A 22,005-nucleotide genomic window follows, 5' to 3' on the forward strand; every position below is an offset into this window, starting at 1 on the left:
GCATGGGTTAGAATATTGTCTTCTGTCAAATAAACAAATAAGTGAGGGTTCAGCTAGTGCTAAGAATATTGTATCTATATGGTTGTAGAGGAACTTAAGTCAAGAGGACTTGATATAACATCTAGTTGTCCTAGGGACAGATGGTGCTAGTGTTATGACAGGCCAAAAAGGTGGAGTAGTCACATTACCTTATGAACATTCCCCAATTTAAATTGGGTACTGCAGTACTTGTCTAATTTTAACTGCTATACCTTAAAATGTGCTTATTATACAACAACTATTATTACTATGACTTTTTGGCTGTGTAGAAGTGTCCTTGTAATTCAATGAACAGCCAGAGAAGACATGTATGTGTTCTCTGCTAAAGCTAGTGATTTGAGTCAAATGGACACAAGTCGCACTAATTCCATAGTAACATGCAGCTCTATAACCTTACGCAGAGGAAAGAAGTTCACCAAAGCCAATTAAAAGAAAGCTATGAAACATAGAAGCAAGGAGGTTCGCCAGGAGCTTGATTTTCAGTCTGCCCGGCACGAAGTGGAACAGGCTCAGCTGGAAAAAGAGGAGGCAGATTCTGACGACAGAAGAGTATTGTCGGTACTGGACACCCTAACAAACGTCGTCCTAGTCAGAAATTATGTAAAGGACCTACCTACTAATATTAGTAGTGAAAAACAATGTGACACCCTCACAAGTAGGTGCTCAGAACATCTACATGTATGGTAAACAAAAGGGCCAAGATGGTCCTAGATCGCTCACCTGACCCATCGATCTCATCCGAACAATAACCTAGACAAACATCCTGACCAAGTTTGATGATAATTGAGTCGAAAATGTGACCACTAGAATGTTAACAAGGTTTTTCCATATTTGGGCGGTGTGACCTAGTTTTTCATCCAAGATGACCATGTTCGAACTTGACTCAGAAATCATCAAAACAAACTTTCAGACCAATTAACAGAATATTTGGATCACAACAGTAGCCACTAGAGTGTTAACAAGATTTTTCTATTTTTAGCTCCAGTGACCTACTTTTTCATCCGAGAGAGATGACCCATGTTCAATTTATTCTCAGCAATGACCTAGACAAGTTTCCTGACCAAGTTTGATGACAATTGAGTCAAAATTGTGACCACTAGAGTGTTAACAAGATTTTTCTATTTTAAGCTCCTGTGACCTAGTTTTTCATCCGAGATGACCCATGTTCGAACTCATCCGAGCTATCACCAAGACAAGCATCTTGATCATGTTTGATGATGATTGATGCAAAAATGTGACCGCTAGAGTGTTAACAAGATTTTTCTATTTTTAGCTCCGGTGACCTACTTTTTCATCCGAGATGACCCATGTTCGAACTCATCCGAGCTATCACCTAGAAAAGCATCCTGACCAAGTTTGATGATGATTGAGGCAAAATTGTGACCTCTAGAGTGTTAACATGGTTTTTCTATTTATAGCTCCTGTGACCTAGTTTTTCATCCGAGAGAGATGACCCATGTTCGTACTCATCCGAGCTTTCACCTAGACAAGCATCTTGACCAAGTTTGATGATGACTGATGCAAAAATGTGACCGCTAGAGTGTTAACAAGGTTTTTCTATTTTAGCTCCGGTGACCTACTTTTTTATCCGAGATGACCCATGTTCGAACTCATCCGAGCTATTACCTAGACAAGCATCTTGACCAAGTTTGATGATGATTGATGCAAAAATGTGACCGCTAGAGTGTTAACAAGGTTTTTCTATTTTTAGCTCCGGTGACCTACTTTTTCATCCGAGATGACCCATGTTCGAACTCATCCGAGCTATCAACTAGAGAAGCATCCTGACCAAGTTTGATGATGATTGGGTCAAAAATGTGACCACTAGAGTGTTCACAAGGTTTTTCTATTTTTAGCTCCTGTGACCTAGTTTTTCATCAGAGATGACCAATGTTCAAACTCATCCAAGCAATTGACTAGACAAGCATTCTGACCAAGTTTGATGATGATTGGTTCAAAAATGTGACCGCTAGAGTGTTCACAAGGTTTTTCTATTTATAGCTCCTGTGACCTAGATTTTCATCGGAGATGACCCATGTTCGAACTCATCCAAGCAATTGACTAAACAAGCATCCTGACAAAGTTTGATGATGATTGGTTCAAAAATGTGACCGCTAGAGTGTTCACAAGCAATTGTGGATGTACGACGGACGACGGACATTCACCGATCCTAAAAGCTCACCCTGAGCAAGCTCAGGTGAGCTAAAAATTACTAAAACTAAAATTAATTAAATTTAATAGGAACCCTGCTTATAACTGTAATTTTTTTAGCAACTCCAAAACAAACATTGAGGCTTGGGTAAGTGATAACAGATTAAGATTGAATTATTTAATTCAATTATGTCAGGGTGACCCTAAATATAGTAAAGAAGATTGTGTAATTTTGTCTCCAAACAAAGGCTACTTAAGGGCTAAAGAAATCTTTAAATGTAGATATGGTAAACCTCATTAAGTGGCAAGGTCTCATGTAGATAATTTGATAAATGGCAGTGCCATAAAGAATAATGACATGAAGGGACTGCATTGGCTTTTTATGTTGGTTTTAGTTTCAATGCTAGAACAACACCCACAGGAAGACCTCCGGCAACTCTATGAGCTATCAGAGAGGATAAAGAGCAGCTCCAAAGGCTTCCGGAAGCTTTTGACAGTCATTGTCATTTGGACAGGACCATGAAGGAATGAGTACAGTCAGAATCTCTGGAAGAGATCAACAGCTGCAGTCCAGCTTGTGGGTGTAGTTTGGTCATTTTGTGACCTGGAGACCTACCAGACTCCTGAAAGCATAAGGGGGTGGTCTGTCTAAGGGGTTATTCCGGTGAAGGGTATCCACCCGCAGAAAGCAATAGACAAGCAAGGGTTGTCTAAATTGTAGTCTCTCCTCGAATTGCCAGATGTAGTGGAACTTGCAAAAATTGGTCTGGATAGGAAGGCACCAGCAGTTAAGTGGGCAGACCAGATGTCCAAGTTGGAGACTGTGTTAAGGTTGTTAAAGAAAGAGCACATTCTTATGTTGCATTGCAGAGGTGTTTACCGAATTGGCGGAGGAAGCTTTCCACACTCTGCTTCTGATGCTACAATGTCATCAGTCTGTCAGTCAAACTCCTCACAGTGATTACCTCCCTTGGCAGAATTGTAATCACTGCCTTCAAAGACGTCACATGATGATGAAAGTCACATGACGTAACGTCGAAATTCAAATGTAAATATCGACCGTTACATAGAAAATCTAACGTCATTTTTCTCTTTCTGTTTTATTTTTAACTTTTAGTGCCTACGTTCGATATAGTTTATCAAAAAATTATCAAAAGTGTACAAAATAACGAAAAATAAATTCAAAAGCTAAAAAATATAAAAATATTGTCTCGGTAGAAAATATTCTCATAATTTTAAAACTATTTCTAAATATTCATATTATTTATTTATTTATCCATAAACATTGTTTAATCAATGAGAAACAACTTAACTGATAGATAAAAGCTGTAAATAAAACAATTTTTGAAAAAAAATATAGTATATCAGAAATTCTGATATATCGGGACCTTGGTGGCAGAGATCTACGCCGAAGCATTAAGGGGAGATCACTGCGTGGAGATTGTCTGTCAGTAAGGAGCAGCTGATTCATTTTCACTGTTATACAGGGTCCCTTTCTATGCTGAAGAAGTGGCTGGAGGTGTTTCCTAATACATATATAGGTTTCACTGTCATAAGCTGCTGGTCTATGGACTACCAGGAGACAGTAATTGGAGTAGAGTCTTCTAGACTCTCCTGGATACCAATGCTCCATATTTTAGTCCACCGACATGTGATAATTCTACCCCATATATGATCGGTTGCGTCATGTCGCATTTAGCCGAGACCAGAGGGACAACTTGGAGGGCATTGATCTGAGTTGTCATTGGTAAACACGCGGAGGCTGCATATTGAGAGGAAGCTGCCACTCTCAGGGGACAGTTCTGATTAAGCCTTGGGTGCTTACTTTTGGATCAATGGTTAGCCAGGCCTCAAAACATCTTAATTTAAAAAGTTTCATTGGTAAAGGACCTTGGATCCTCAATATGTGGTTACTGGTATTTAGACCGCTTAATCACAGACACAAGGGAGTGCTTTTTTAAAGGGCAAGTAGTTGCAATACCAGTACTGGTACTTAATTTCAGTCTTTGAAACATTATGACAGTATTGGCTACTACAGAAATAACATAGCTGCTTAATAATATAACATATATTTTAATTATTATCAATTAAAATTGATCCACTAAACTGTTAATATTTTTGTTAAGCATATATATGTAAATTACCTAGTCATCAATTTAATAATACCTTAATTTCAACGATAACCAGTACATTAAAATGTTTCAAAAATAAATCTTTAACAGATAAAATATTGAAAGTTTTCATTTTTTATCAAGGTTTAGTGCTATTTAAACTTAATCATCTGTTTTTCAGGTCTAGTATCAGTAAATATTTAAAGAAGAAAAGTTTCCGAGGCAACTCAAGTAGCAATTACTCTTTCTCAAATAGCACAAGAAAAACAACAAAAGTCAGCAACAAGCAGTGACAGAAAAGACCAGATCCTTAACCTCCTGTTTCAACAAAAGAGGGAAACACTTATAAAGATCACTCTTCTAAGAGAAACCACTCATTCACACCCTACACAGACGTATGTATAATGTTACGACAGAATTATTCAGCTTTTTCATAAAGCCAGAATAAATTCCTAATTCTAGTGTAAGGAAACTTTTAATGGATAGAGATATCCAAAAATCGGACAAAGACTTGAATGTAGGCAAGTATGCCTATGCAGACCTGAATAAGGTTTGTATGGTCCTCTACAAACAGGGTATATCATGGCTGCTAAAAAACTTCTCCAGCTACCACTTGACAACAAAACTATACGCCTCATGTCAGTGTTAGACCCCCATATGGTAGGACATAACAAAACAGCTGTGTCATTTAAGGACATTTCAACTTAATTACCCAATGTCCTTACACATGAAGAAAACACCAATTGTCAGTGGAAGTAGACAAGTATAATATAGACAGATACGTGGAGGATCTGTCACAAGACTACAAGGAAGATGACAGAACAGACACCATGTATTGGTCAAAGGTCTTCTCTCTTACCATTTTCAATGAAGTGCGCTACCCAATAATGCAAAAGCTTGTGAAGACTGCATTATGTATTTTCAGTGGGCCTTTGTTTGAATCATCTTTCAAAATTATGGATGATATGTGGAGAAAGACAGAAAAAGTTAACTATTGTAAATTATGAAGCAGTAGCAATAGTCAAAACTGCATTAAGGAAAAAGAATGTAAAGAGCACAGACACAATTGTTAACAACAGCATGAAATCCCTTTGCATTAATGCCTATGACACTTATAGAAAATACTTACAAAACAAAAGGTTAGAAGATTTGAAAAAACATAAAGAGAATGTAAGCACCCCTGTTCAGTTATTTAAGATGAAAAAAGCTAAAAAACTGGCAAACTTGGTAAGATTTAAAAACCAGATTGTGTCAAGAACCGGTTAGAAAAGGAAAAGTGAGGCTAATGAAAATGCTAGGAAATTGAAAAGAATAAAAACAGCTTAAAATTGTCAATATTAGTGGCACTTTAACAGGATAAAAGACAGGATATAGTTTGATATCAATAGTACTATTATTCTATTATGGTTTAGTTATTGTGAAAAGCATTAAAATAATGAAAGACAATGTAGCAAGTGATTTCAGTTTGTATATTTAAAATCTTGTGGACTGTTTTTTTAGATTAGATTTGATTAGACTTTTTAGCAAATGTCTTCATTTGTTTGTAAATACAACATGGTCAAGCTTTTGTATATGTATGTATGAATAGTTTTTACAGATGTGATTTTGTTTATTGTTTATTAAAAAACTGTTATTGAAATGGTTTAGGTTCTTATCTTAAAAATAAACCATTTTTATACAAAGTTCAAGGTACTGAAACTATTCAGTGTTAACCTGAATTTTGTAAATTGCACATTGCATATTTGTAGCCAAAATAATGACTACAATACATACATTTCTACAAAAGTATGAGTGCTGAAACTAACAAGAGGGCCATGATGGCCCTGAAGTCACTCACCTGTATATAGGCCCCCAGAGCAGGGCAAGTTTAAATATCAGGGCTTTTATTTGAACAAACTTGGTAGACATCCATTAGAAGACGTTTCATGCTAAACATCTAAGCTCTAGCTCATTGGGTTTTTATAAGAAGATTTTTTAAGTTTTTACTATACACACATAGTTAAAAACAATGACACCACTGGGGCGGGGCCAATTTTGACCCCAGGGCTTTTATTTGAACAATCTTTGTAGACACTTACTAGAAGATGTTTCATGCTTAATATCTAAACTCTAACTATTCAGGCTTTTTCAAAGTAGATTTTTTAAGTTTTTGCTATACACATATAAGGAAAATCAATGTCCCCCGGGGTGGGTCAATTTTGACCCCAGGGCTATTATTTGAACAAACTTGGTAGACACCCATTAGGACAAGTTTCATGCCTTATATCTAAACTCTAGCTATTTGAGTTTTTTCAATGAAGATTTTTAAGTTTTTACTATATGCATATAGGGAAAATCAATGACCCCCTGGGGCGGGGCCAATTTTGACCCCAGGGCTTTTATTTGAACAAACTTGGTAGACACTCACTAGAAGATGTTTCATGCTTAATATCTAAGCTCTAGCTCTTTGGGTTCTTTAAAAGAAGACTTTTTAAGTTTTTACTATATGCATATAGGGAAAATCAATGACCCCCTGGGGCGGGGCCAATTTTTACCCCAGGGATTTTATTTGAACACACTTGGTAGACACTCACTAGAAGATGTTTCATGCAAAATATCTAAGCTCTAGCTCTTTGGGTTCTTTAAAAGAAGATATTTAAAGTTTTTTCTTTTGGTTGCCATGGCAACCAGAGTTCTACATGGAATTAAATTCTTTGAACAATTTCCAAAGGTGACCACCAAAGGGACATTCCTGTTAAGTTTTGATAAATTGGCTAAGTGGTTTATGAGGAGATGTTATTTAAAGTAAAAGTTTACGGACGACGGACGGACGACTAACGAAAAGCGAGACAGGTGAGCTAAATATTCAATTTTTTTCCAACATTCAAGAGAGATAACTTTGTTCAAAATCATTGAACCACAACATTTCGAACTTGAACTGCTTATTCCTAAGATGTATGTATATGTCAAATTTGAGTTGAATGTGTTCAACCATTGGGGAGATAATGAACGGAAACTAAAAATTTCTGATTTTTTCATAGATCAAGAGGGATACCTCTGTCAGCTATCATCAAACAATGACCAAATTCGAACTTCACCAGTGTATTTTTATGACATATCCAGATGTTACAAAATTCGAGTTGAATATGTACACCTATTGGGGAGATAATGAACGGAAACTGAAAATTTCCTTTTTTTCAAAGTGAAAGGGGCATAACTCTGGGCATTCCTTTGACTTATCCATATTTCAAATTTGAGTTGAATGTGTAATACCATTGTGGAGATAGTGAACGGAAACTGAAAATTTCATCAAGGGGCATAACTCTGTCAAAAATCATTGGACCACGACCAAATTCGAACTTGACCTGTATTTTCTCATGATATATCCATATATCAAATTTGAGTTAAATGTGTGCGACGGTGTAACTAAGATAATGAACAGAAACTGTTGATGATGGAATTACAGAATGACAGAAGGACGGAATGTTGGAACAGGGCAACACTATATGCCCCAGCCATTATATAGCGTGGGCATAAAAATGTTGGTATAAAATAAAAGAGGTCATTATACACTTTTGAGAACAATACTGATTTTATTGGACTCATACACAGCTGCAAAACCTATATCAAACTCAGCTTATGCCTTGTCTTATATATGTTTTACAGCTGTGTACTTGTCCAATAGAACAATTGTACTCAATAATGTATAATAACCTAATATTACACATGATTGTAAAATATTGGCATATCTAACACCTGCTCTATACTGTTATACAAACTTTGTCTACAAACAAGAACTGTCAGAGGACAGTAACGCTTGACTATTCGAAAAGTTGTCACAAGGGTGTTTCATTGAGTATAAAATGCTTGTTATTAAGATGTTTTATCAAGTTAATCACTGCTTTATTATTATGAATGCATAAAATCACTGCTTTATTATTATGAATGCATAAAATTGTTCCAAAAAAGGCACAAACCCTTCAGTAGTTATGGAGATACAATCTTACAAACAAAAACTTAACCTAGAATTTCTAAGTCGAAAAAGGGGCATAATTATGCAAAAAATCAAATCAGAGTTATGGGACTTGTGTCAATCATCTTAGATAATCACAGAGAACAAGTGTGTGAAGTTTAAATCCATTCCCTTCTGTAGTTATGGAGATACCAGCTTACGGGAAAAAACTGAACAACAGGGACGCAGAAGCTGACAAATGGGTGATTGCATTAGCTCGATTATTATGCAAATAGTCGAGCTAAAAACATCGTTCCAACAAGAGCTGTCATTAGGACAGAGTGCTTGGCTATTCTCAGTGCTTGATAGTAAAATAAGGGCCTGGATAATGTAAGAATTAACATGAAATATGATGTTGCATGCAAAACTTTAACCTAAGTGTTACACCAATGACAACACTGACACTCAGGTGAGTAAGATGTCCATACTATTCTTGGAATAATCCAGCTAAAAAGCATTTTGGTTTTTTAAATTCATTTATAATCAGTTTATAAAACTGTTACCCTGCATCAAAACTTATCAATAGAAAATAATATGTTCTCTAGCTAATTTATATAACACGTTTGCTATTGCTAACATATTTTGCTAACCACTATTTCTTTAAAGACCCATCATGACTCAGAAATACTATCATTATTATTTCTCAAAAACTATTTTTACAGAGCAAGGTTTTCAGTAAATTTTTAAAACAATATCAATAAAAATCATACTTAATATCCTACATTACAAATATATCTAAGTTTCATAACTTACTTAATATTAATGACAAGAATTTTTCTATAAAAATTCCTTTGGTAACCAGAATTCTGCATGGAATGTGGTCTTTTAGCATCTTCTGTAAAGGACAACCAATTGATCATTCCTGTGAAGTTCTTTTATCTTTAACTTCAAATAAGAAGTTATTTAAAGAATTGTGGATACCAACAGACGAACACCAATCAGAATAAGATATTAACAGTTCCCTCTCAGCTTTACTCAGGTCAGCTTAAAATGTAGAAGTTGTTACAGCATGATCAATGAACAAAAGCATACAGACTGTCACATGACTGTCACATGACCAACCTCTAGCTAATTCTGCTTTACAACACTTCTTAGCGATAAAATCGATTCTTTAATTAGAGAGTTTAAAGGACCAGTAAAACTTTCAGTTGATATTTTAAATACAACATCTTGGTCTCTTTTTGTTTCTGTCATAGGTTTGGTGCACTTTTCCTTGTATATCTCGTACATTTCACCTGCTTGTTCTTTGAAATTTGACTTTTTGTATAGAATCTCAGAATGGAATTGTGGAAAGAGTTCATCCCCTTCAACAACTTTGTCAAAAAAGTTGTCATAATTCAAGGCATACCATACACTCAAAATAGTTGAAATATTTAAGATTGTTTTGTTATCATGAGACATAAAGATTTTCATATTACTGGACATTATCAGACTATCAAATCCAGAGTTATACATAGTTATTCGAATATCTTTACATGTTGCAATAAATGATGGTATAAAGGAACACGACAACTCTGAATTCTTGTTCACTTCTGAAAATGCATTAACAATTGTTTGTGCCAATGCCTGTGACATAGTTTGATAACCTTTTGCATCATTTTTAACAACACTATCTGACACATAACATTCATCTGAAGTTGAACTTTCTTCTTCTCCACTTTCATCCTCTGGTTCATCAATTCCATCAACTTTATTGTCTTCAGTCCCTATCTTGACTAAACATCTATTCACAAGTATATCGTCATATCCATGCCATACATCTCCATTACCTAGTTAACAGATATTCTTTGGTAAACATACATTTCCTCATAAACATACATTGTTTGGTAAACATATAATGCCTTGTAAACATACATTGCTTCATAAACAAACATTACTGAGTAAACATACATTATCTGGAAAACATACATTGCCAGGTAAACATTCATTGCCTGGTTAACATAAATTGCTTGGTAAACATACATTGGCAGGTAAACATACATTGCTTGGTAAACATACATTGCTTGGTAAACATACATTGGCAGGTAAACAAACATTGCCTGGTAAACATACATTGGCAGGTAAACAAACATTGCCTGGTAAACATACATTGCCTGGTAAACATACATTGCTAGGTAAACATACATTGCCTGGTAAACATACATTGCCTGGTAACCATACATTGCCTGGTAAAATACATTGCCTGGTAAACATACATTGCCTGGTAACCATACATTGCCTGGTAACCATACATTGCCTGGGAAACATACATTGCTAGGTTAAACATACATTGCCTGGTAAACATACATTGCCTGGTAAACATACATTGCCTGGTAACCATACATTGCCTGGTAACCATACATTGCCTGGTAAACATACATTGCTAGGTAAACATACATTGCCTGGTAAACATACATTGCCTGGTAACCATACATTGCCTGGTAAACATACATTGCCTGGTAAACATACATTGCCTGGTAACCATACATTGCCTGGTAACCATACATTGCCTGGTAACCATACATTGCCTGGGAAACATACATTGCCTGGTAAACATATTTTGTTTAGTAAACATACATGTATATTGCTTGGTACATGTAAACATAATTACAATACCTGGTGAATATACATGTATATTGATTGTTTAACATATATTGCCTGGTGAGCATAAATTGTCAAGCAAACATGTATTACCTGTTAACTTAAAAAACCTTGTAAATATTATTACCATACATAAATACTGGTAAAAATTGTATACTATTCCACAACAGATACCTTATACCCCCGTTTAAACGCCCCCGGGGGCGTTACATTTTACCAAAACAAAGTTCCCAATTTTTACCGGTCCCTTTTAAACGCCCCCTCTTCCAGCAGCTTCCAGTTACTACCTTTAAACTAACGTTTGAGTCGACCCCTGTACGTGTACACTCTATGTAAAGCTAGGTAGTGTAAATAGCCAGCGGTTTAAATCAGCTGATTCTACCTAACGGTATACACACGCTTGACACAAGTCATGTACGCATCGCATGTACAATCAAGTTATCGGATGATGTCACTGCTGCACGTGTTGCCGAAACTTAATAAAATACCGGTACATGGATTTTTTGTTCAAATTGTTGAATGTTTATTATTAAATAAGCAGTTTAAGGAAGTGTTTGTGTTTAAAATTCTGATTTTGATTTATGGTACTTGGATTATCATCAGATTAAGGTAGGACTTTTCATATTATTTTGTCAATTTCTGTTTGGAACAAAAAAAAATTTTTTTTTGCCTGAAGGGGGGGGGGGGGGGGGGGGGGTTTTATTAGAGGGGGGGCGTTTGAACGGGGGTATACGGTAATACAGAAATCTTTGTTCTAAGTTCTTGCAGCAGGTATAAATTAACAGAGAAGAAAGCATGTGTTTACGATTACCTCGCACAAACATGAGTGGGCTGTTGCTCACTTTTTTAATACTCATGACACAAAATAGACAGTGTAAAAATAGCTTACTGCAATAACAGCCCCCTAAATTTCATTATCATCCCACAACTGTCAAATGTCATTGCACTAGCACGTTGAAAGCATGACAAATCTGCTTTCTTTATACAAAAAACAAATAAATAAAACGCAAAAGAATACTTTTATACAAGAATAGTGCTTATAAATGCATATTTTTTCATGCATTAACAACAGGAGAAGCCCTTGTACTTATTAAATCCCTCACCCTGCAGGCTCTGTCTTTACATGGGTCTTCCTGATTCTGCTGATGTTAATATTTACACTAAAACAGGTGCAGTAATCCACTATTAAAGGACTATTTAGGGCTAATTACTCTGTTTTAAGGTCTAAACAATATAAATGCAACAAATAAGAGAAAAATATATATTACCAAGTGATGTATTTTGTACTGCTTCACTAATATCTTTGTTACATCTAGGACATCTTGCATTCTTTGGGAAGCCATTGATTCCAATCTTGTAACTACCAGCCAATGGTCCAAACAAGTGGGCAGCAAGAATAACTTGTATGTTGTATTTATTATATTGCTGAGTAACTAATGAAAGAAGACACTCTTCATGCTCTTCTGAAATTAAAATTACAATAATTCTAATTATTCTAAATCTTACTCTTTATGTTAAACAAACAAGAGGGCCATGATGGCCCTGAAGTCGCTCATCTGTATAAAGCCCCCCCCCCCCCCCCCCCACCGGCAGGGCCAATTTTTAACCCAAGGGCTTTTATATGAACAAACTTGGTAGACACCCATAAGAAGATGCTTCATGCTAAACATCTAAGCTCTAGCTCATTGGGTTTCTTAAAAAAAGATTTTTTAAGTTTTTACTATACACATATAGTTAATTAATGACACCCCTGGGGCAAAGCCAGTTTTGACCCCAGGGCTTTTATTTGAACAAACTTTGTAGACATTTACTAGAAGATGTTTCATGCTTAATATCTAAACTCTAGCTATTTGGGTTTTTTCAAAGAAGATTATTAAGTTTTTGCTATACACATATAAGGAAAATCAATGACCCCCAGGGCAAGGCCAATTTTGACCCCAGGGCTTTTATTTGAACATACTTGGTAGACACCCATTAGAACATGTTTCATGCTAAATATCTTAGCTCTAGCTCTTTGAGTTCTTTAAAAGAAGACTCTTTAAGTTTTTACTATATGCATATAGGGAAAATTAAATGAGCCCCTGGGACGGGGCCAATTTTGACCCCGGGGCTTTTATTTGAACAAACTTGGTGGACACTCATTAGAAGATGTTTCATGCTAAATATCTTAGCTCTAGCTCTTTGGGTTCTTTAAAAGAAGATTTTTTAAGTTTTTACTATATGCATATAGGGAAAATCAATGACCCCCTGGGGCGGGGCCAATTTTGACCCAAGGGCTTTTATTTGAACAAACTTGGTAGACACTCACTAGAAGATGTTTCATGCCAAATAACTAAGCTCTAGCTCATTGGGTTTCTTAAAAGAAGATTTTTTAAGTTTTTACTATACACATATAGTTAATAAATGACACCCCTGGGGCGGGGCCAGTTTTGACCCCAGGGCTTTTATTTGAACAAACTTTGTAGACACTTACTAGAAGATGTTTCATGCTATATATCTAAACTCTAGCTATTTGGGTTTTTTCAAAGAAGATTTTTAAGTTTTTGCTATACACATATAAGGAAAATCAATGATCCCTGGGGCGGGGCCAATTTTGACCCCAGGGCTTTTATTTGAACATACTTGGTAGACACCCATTAGAACATGTTTCATCCTAAATATCTTAGCTCTAGCTCTTTGAGTTCTTTAAAAGAAGATATTTTAAGTTTTTACTATATGCATGCATATAGGGAAAATCAATGACCCCCTGGGGCCGGGCCAATTTTGACCCCGGGGCTTTTATTTGAACAAACTTGGTAGACACTCATAAGAAGATGTTTCATGCTTAATATCTTAGCTCTAGCTCTTTGGGTTCTTTAAAAGAAGATTTTTTAAGTTTTTACTATATGCATATAGGGAAAATCAATGACCCCCTGGGGCGGGGCCAATTTGACCCCAGGGCTTTTATTTGAACAAACTTGGTAGACACTCACTAGAAGATGTTTCATGCCAAATATCTTAGCTCTAGCTCTTACGGTTTTTTAAAAGAAGATATTTAAAGTTTTTTCTTTCGGTTGCCATGGCAACCAGAGTTTGGCATGGAATTAAATTCTTTGAACAATTTTTAAAGGTGACCACCAAAGAAACATTCCTGTGAAGTTTGGATGAAATTTGCTTAGTGGTTTATGAGGAGATGTCATTTAAAGTAAAAGTTTACGGACGGACGGCTGACGGACGGACGCCAGACGAAAAGCGATCACAAAAGCTCACCCTGTCACTTTGTGACAGGTGAGCTAAAAATAAACCATACATGTAATTCTGCCCATTCTGAAAGGAAAGAATTTTTGTAAATCCTTTGACTTAAAGTAACAGTAACTTAGTAACTTGATGAAGATCCATGTTGATTAAATTAAAACAAAAAAATTTTGTTCCTGGGCACCCATTTTTATTTCCTCACATACATAAAAGTTATCATGGAATTGATTTTTTTACCATGACGTCATAGTGTCTATTCTAGAAATTCAAAAATAGGGAGGAATTTCCCCCCTCATCAAAAACAATTAGGGCGGCTTTTCAAAACAAGGGGTGCCCTGCGAGGATTTTCAAAACAAGGGGTGCCCTGCAAGTGCAACGCTTGATCAACGCCTGGTTTAGGAAAGAAATATATTATTCTTTTATAAAATGATTTGTCTGCACTCTGTAATCAACTTTCATGCGTCAACACATTCAACCAATGGTATCTTTTTAACGAAAATATTCATTAATGGCACCAAGGGTTGTCCCCATCAACTAGTCTATTTCAACGAAAATATTGATTTTATTTAGCTCACAATTACCTCCCTTTAGTTTCCAGTGTTCATGTAAACAAATAGGCCGACCAGACATTTTATGCTTTTTTAAAATTTTTATCAATTCAGATGCGGGATTGTCATGCACATGTTTCCAAAATCTGAACAATCTTTGAAAAAATAGCTTGACACCTGAAACCACGCGTCCTAGAATAGACACTGACATCATAACAGTTCAGGGATTGAATAAAAATTTCAGAACCACTCGTCCTGGGTGGTATGCTACTCGTCATGCATTTTGGGTGTGATTTTCAATATGAATTTCCCTGATGCAACAGAACCTCACCGATGCAATCGACCACTACAAATTTTCATAATCAGTTTTTTAAAACATTTTAACAAATTTAACGAACCAAAACCAGAAGCAAATCGGATTTAACTCAATACAGGATTGGAGCAGTACTTCTAGACGCTTGCAGAAATCATGATCACAAAATAGACAAATATCGTTTTTTTCGCCGATTTTTACATTTTTCCTTCATTATCTTACTTAACTCGGTGTGAAAAGATGAATTAGACCTGTTAAAGTTCATTCCGTTGGGTAAAAAGTCAAGATTTTAGCATTTTATCATTCAAGCGCCTTGTCCGGTATATACCGGAATACGGTATTTAGTGTGGTGCTCCAATCCTTTTTTTAGTCTCACTCAAGCAAATCTTGTGTTTTAGGTTATGTATAAACTGTACACTTAATAGAGCATTGTTGGGCACGTTCCAGTCACCCCCATATCCAATTAACAATAGAGCTGTCATTTATTCAGTGCAAAGCAATCAAATATATTTTGGGGGTCTGGTAATTGTGTAATTTTAAAAGTAAAATTTGTCCATCTTTAAAAGGAAATTTTTGTATTTTTCCATAAAAGGGCTTTTAAAAATTCTAAATTGTCAGCCCCTGTAAAAGCCTTAGAAATAGGCTTAAAATTTGGGGCTAATTAAATTGTGTTTTTTTAAATTTGGATATTTAAAAACAGAAAAATTTTGGTTTTTAAAGCTCATGATTGATTTTTTCAATTATTTGTCTATTTAAAAATACAATTTAACACATAAACACATGACCCATGGAAGGGTTCTAGTGGGAATGCGTTTATTCTTGAAAATCGACGAAAACAAGCTATGTCGGCCATTATGATTATTTATTCAATGTGCTTATTTAAAAACAAAAAAGATTTAATAATTTATCTTTCATACAAATAAAACAACAAATCATGATAAGCATAAATTAAAAAACAACAACATTCTAACTTTTTATTTATTATTAAATCATAATTATAACTTTGCATACACAAATGTACTAAAAGTACAGTCTTCGAAATTAACATTTTGAAGTTACTAGCCATTCGGGCCAGTAACATACCCGAAACCAACTTTATTAGCCCAAATAAATTTTTCAAATTTTGATGTATTTTTCTTATCTTTAATGCTGAAGGTAAATAAAAGAAACAAAAGGAAATCCAATATAAGTCTTGTGTCATAATTTATTTTATTGTTATTCCCTGCTGTACATGAAAATCATTTTTCACGGTTACATGTACATGTACTACGATATGGAAAACGGAACATAAACAATGTTGGTTCCCAATAAATTACTTGCTTTACATGGCTAATAGAAGTAAGCCAAGAAACAGTAGTGACGTGGCAAAAAGTGTGCGGTTGAACACCACTTTAATGAATTTCGTGATTGGAAATTTTACTCGCCAGACGGTCGAGCACAATTGGGTTTTTTAGTCGCCCGAATTTATTATTTACTCGCCAGGGCGATCGAGCGAGTGCTAATTTCGAAGACTGAATATATCATGCGTCATGTTACATTAACACTTTTCAGGGCTTGAGCTAGGTCAAAATTTTAGGGAGAAATGACTTCTCCCTCCAGCTGATTTAGGGAGAAGTGAGGAGACTTTAGGGAGAAGTTGGGAGACATATTAGGCGTCATCTGGAGAATTATAAGCTATGAAACTTTACACACCAATAAAGAAATAAGAAACACTTCTCAAATAAACAATTCTACTATAAATCTACTTTACATAAATGTATACCAATAGCAAACACAATATTACATGAGTGAAAGTTGATATTTGGAAAAGCTTGAAAACCTTTATTCATGATCATTTTCCTACATAATCTAATAGTCAAACATGATGAAATTTGTCACACAAAAAACTGAGCTTCAGGCATATGCCTGAAAACTTGCACCCATGCACATCCTGTATACATTTTGTGAGTATGTTTAGTTGGTAACAATATTCAGGGCAGAGCAGTGCCACTTGCCATTGGCAATGAGTCAGACTGGTCATCATCCACAATTTTCCTTAATTGATTTGCCCACAAGCCAGAATGTTAGAGACATTTAATTTTGTATAATCAGCGTATTAACTTTACGGAGTTCAGTGTACTAAGAAAATATAAATACAAATCTTCACATAATTTCAACAGATTAGTGCTCCGAAAAGTTTTTAACAATCGAGTTTTCGAACATATTCACACCTTTAAGATGTTGGGCAGTGTTTATCTTTACTCGTCAAAACACTGCAACAATTATCAACAATTATGTATATGCAGGTGTCTTTAATCATGCAATCGGCGACAATTGATTGAATCTGTCACCATTTTGTGTAAATGTCAACAATAAGCTGCAGTATGTTTGTGTGTCGCTGATTGGTCAATGCAAACTGTCTCAGATACAACGCGCGTTCTGATTCGACAATCGCATGAATACATAATGAGAATGATATACATAGTGAACTCTTGCCTTGCGGCGTGTATTAGACTTTGTTGATGTTGACACGCGTTTTTAACTAGCGGATTAACGGTAATTGGTTGTAATTGAGAAGTAAATAAATTGTTAACAGACCTAGCATCGTAAAAAAGTATGACAGATCACAAAAAAATCAGGCGACTTCAAAATTGCTTTGAAGTTTGTTTAAGGTGAAGTCGCTGATGCAGGGCTCACACTGGCTCAAATAAAATAATAGCCAATAATTTTAACTTAAAAAAATAATAGCCAAAAGTTCAGCGGACTATTCACGAATTAGCGATTAACAACATAAGCAGTTGATTAAATAAACATTACATAAATTTATATCTTTCAGTTTTATAAGGATTCTCAAATAAACTGATACATTTGTGTATATTGATAACTACCTTTTTTTTAAATAGAACCACAACTTTAATTGTTATTATAGAACAGAATAAAAACGTCATAATTAGTATAATTACTGTATAAGAATAATATTAAAGATTTATTATAACTTTACATAATGCCGTTATCAGACAACTTTTTTTGTTTGTTCTAATCAAATTTTGTCAGCTATAACCACTGTCAATTTCCACATTTCACACAGAACTGGAGTAGATCTAGGTCATATTAGCCTATAGAAATAACACAAGTTTGCAAACTCATTCACAGAATGCAGCCTTTTTTCTGAATAATTAACTGAAAAATATCATCATCACCAATGTAATACAAATTTACTGCCATAGTAGTAAAGATTTTTAAACAGAACATAGCTTATTTCACGTTTAAATAAATATCAAAATTATCGGTGTCGCGAAAATATGTGACAATCGGATTTTTCCTGTTTTCTGAAGAAATATTCACAATTTTGGTTGTTGTGCAAATAGTTGTTTGGAATTTAATACTTTTTAAATATTTTACCATTGTTTTCCACTGGCGATTTAGTCAAGTAGCTTAAAACAAAAAAAAAATCAAAATTTGCAATTACTGGAATTCACGGTAATTTTTAGGTAAGCCAATATCCAGTTTATCAATTTTAAAACGATTTTTGTGGCTAATTGACGGATATTTGATGGCTATTATAAATGCTGGACAATATCTTTAAAGTACTTATACAATTATACATCTCGCATGTATTTTATCACCTCGGGCATATAGTTAGCAGCACGTGACCGGTAAAAAGTTGACACTCAATTAAATGCACCCCGCTGGTGTTAATTGGGCCTTCTGCATTCATTTTCGATTTTTACACCTTATATAAACACTGTTGGAAGTAAAAAATAATCGCCAGATTTTGTAGCCAAAATGCAAAAATAATCGCCAATCTTATAAAATAATCGCAAATGGCGACTATGGCGACCGACAGCGTGAGCCCTGCTGATGCAAAGGCGACTTCTTCGCCCAAGTCGCCCCCTAGCTCAAGCCCTGTTTTACATACATGCCATAACGTCCCGGATGTCCGGGAAAGTCCCGGAAATAAGGTGTCTGTCCCAGAGGTGCCCGAAGATGTTTTTAGTCCCGGTAAAAAAAATTCTAAAATAATCTACTATGAAGCAAGAAATTTTACATTTTTATATAATTTTATTGTCAAGTTTTTATAAACTAGTCTAGAACGCTAATAATGAAAGATTATCCCCTTACAACATTGCAATGGTGACACTAATCCTTTGATTGGTATATCTATGTGCCCCTTCCAACAAACAATTATCGGCAATAATTTTGATCAATTAAAAGATTAATTATTTACCCCCTGGGGTTTCCTGAGCGAAGGTGTCATACACTGTAATTAACAACTGGCCAGTATAAATTTAATCCGTCTGCAGGCAGTTTATTAGTGGTCAAACACTGTGAAAATTACAGCTAAATATGAGGTGATGAAATCTACTGCTTCAGGTTAATGACAAGGCTAAATGTCCTTTCTTAACATAGCTTTATTCTATTCTGTGACTGATCCAATACCGGTAATATAGGTTGTATGCCACTATGTAAATTAATTAAAAAAATATGTTTGCTGATCAATGCCCCACCTCCACATGAAGTGTCCCGGAAATTAGTCTAAAATTATGGCGTGTATGACTTTTATCAAGGCGACAACGCTTGCATTTCCTTTGTTTGCATCTTTTTTACAAAAGGCAGAACATCTTTATTAAATAAACATATGCGGGTTATTCATTAAAATACTCATTTGAAAACACAAAATAAATTATGCATTAAATTTGACTACTGGCATGCGAGCAGTTCCCGTACAAAAATCGTAGTGACATAAACATTATTTTTTATTACGCTCACTCACCACAATTTGAATGTTACATATCAATATTCAGCTCGTCACACAAATTATGGAAATTCCATGATGTTCTAAACATAGAACAACCCTTAGTTATGAGGCCTCATATGGGGTACCGAAATTATCCATTTTTTTGTTTGAAGAGAAGTAGTTCCCGTACATAAAATTTAACCCATTATAATTATAAATACAAGTTTGTTATATTGGACCTATTTTTCATTTATAATTATTGAACAGAGCATTTTCTAAGAGATAACTAGATGTAATTCAGGAAATAGAGCGTAGATTAAACGCTGGTATCTATCACCCGGTACCGTTACCCCAACGCATTCACATGCAATAGCATGCTTGTATGCATGATATTTTACGCATCAAAGCCATAAAATTATTAAATATTGTAATATTGGCCAAAATTCTGATAATTAAAGAAGTTTTCATCACATTGCCTACTTATCTGTAAACAGGTGGTATCAGTGGAAAACCCTTTAACAGGCCTCACGTGTCAGTATTTTTGCGCATGCGCGCAAGGACGGAATCCCCCAGAGAAAACAAGGTCACGTTTTGACAACGCACAGGTGAAAGTGATTTAAAATGAGACTTTTTATACGTGCTGCCGAACTGACACTTAGATTTTGTCTCGTTTATGCATCTGCTTGATTTGAAATGATTTTTTGAAGAATTCAAGTAAAAATCAAGCGTTTAAATGAAAAATACGGGTACTGCTTCTGTACGGGAACTGCTCGCATACCAGTATATTAAATTTAATCTGTTAATATAATAATAAATTCATATTATTTTGAAAAGTGCCATAAGGCTAGACAAAACAGTGTATCCTGGCTAACTTTTGGCTAGCCATAAGGGCCTGTACGGCTAGCCACTCCCATTCATTTAATTTTTAAAGAACATGGATAATTAATGTTCATATCAAGTTATTTTTAGCTTGGAATTTGGTGCCAATTTATAACATTTTAGGATGAGAAAAACTTACTCATTGCAATGAAATTTTCTAATCTTAAAATATCCTCACTGGCTTCAGTTTTTCCTTGTAGGTAAGAAAGCAATTTTCTCAGACTGATGAGCTGAAAACAAGCGAGTGGAAAACCTGCACAGACAGAAAAATCGACTGTGGATTCCGGAAATCTTTTCCCTTTCGCTGAGGCATCACAAAAATTAATCAAAACTGGGCAAGCGGGATCGTAGATTGCAGCACAGTCTTTACGGTCATCATTTTCATATTTCATTAAATATTGAAGTAAACTTTCTTTTGCCGCCATTTTGAGATTGAGAAGCCAACTTATCGACGGTCACCGGTCTACGGCATTGCACGGTATCTAATGCCGGATAATTTACAGTGGCTGAGCAGCCCATGATCTGGAAGGGGGTTTCAGGATTGCCTATAGAAAAACCGAGACCACCTGTCATAAGTGTCATTAGTAAAAATTATCTAACTCCTGCACTTTGTTGCAGATTTGTTTCATGTTATATAAGTTTTTTTAGGAAATTAAAAAAGAAATAGACTTGTATTTTTTCTGACCAAGTTTCTTTTATTGTTTGATGGTTTCGGAATATTTTTTATTTACAATAACGCGTACACACTTCCTTAAATAATGATTTATTAAATCATATTAAAAGTTTATTATACAGTTACACCATATTAGTCCTCTACCGGTTACCCTCCGTAGGTCTGTCCATCCGCACTCACAGGAGAGTAATTATGTGGCTAGAGGGACAATAGGTAACTGTTCTTTCTCTTTGATGTCATTCATTCCGTAATGCTTTTATGTGGTTATTTTCTTTTGTGTGGCTAAAAAGAACAATAGGGAGAACAATAGAGTAGCCACATAATTACTGTCCTGTGAGAACGTCCGTCAGTCCGTCCGTCTGTCAGTCCGATAACTCCGTCCGTCCACAAAACTGGATCCCGCCATAACGCAAAAAGTACTGGGAATATTTTCATGAAACTTGATATATGGATAGATGGCAGTATGGAGATTATACACGTCTTTTTCTTTTCTTCCCATGTTGAAAATTCTGGTTGCTATGGCAACAAATAGACTGAAAATATTGCAAATTTTACACATAAACTGGATCCAGTGACAACGCACAAAGTACTGGAAATATTTTTATGAAACTTGACACATGGGTACATGGCAGTCTGGAGATTATGCACGTCTTTTTCTTTTCTTCCTATGTTGAAAATTCTTGTTGCTATGACAACAAATTAACTGACAATATGGCAAATTTAACACATAAACTGAATCTAGTGATAATGCAAAAAGTACTGAAAACTT

At 35.2% G+C, this 22,005-nt stretch overlaps 1 protein-coding gene across 2 annotated transcripts; it reads right to left on the bottom strand.

The window, feature by feature from the left end:
• Positions 1-4,938: 4,938 nt before the first annotated feature.
• Positions 4,939-21,099, bottom strand: LOC132758449 (uncharacterized). 2 transcript variants are annotated; one of them, XM_060750124.1, is made up of 3 exons: positions 20,742-21,099; positions 12,141-12,335; positions 4,939-10,061 (listed from the first exon to the last, which is right to left on the bottom strand). In XM_060750124.1, exons 1-3 carry the CDS (start codon positions 20,986-20,988, stop codon positions 9,361-9,363), a joined length of 1,143 nt encoding a protein of 380 aa, XP_060606107.1. In that variant the 5' UTR covers positions 20,989-21,099; the 3' UTR covers positions 4,939-9,360. The 2 variants fall into 2 exon arrangements, with proteins under 2 accessions (XP_060606107.1, XP_060606106.1); XM_060750123.1 differs by having other exon boundaries at positions 20,703-21,097.
• Positions 21,100-22,005: the final 906 nt, after the last annotated feature.

The sequence above is a fragment of the Ruditapes philippinarum genome, unplaced genomic scaffold, assembly GCF_026571515.1.
Source record: "Ruditapes philippinarum isolate M1 unplaced genomic scaffold, ASM2657151v2 ctg9009_1_1_1_1, whole genome shotgun sequence".
Taxonomy (NCBI): domain Eukaryota; kingdom Metazoa; phylum Mollusca; class Bivalvia; order Venerida; family Veneridae; genus Ruditapes; species Ruditapes philippinarum.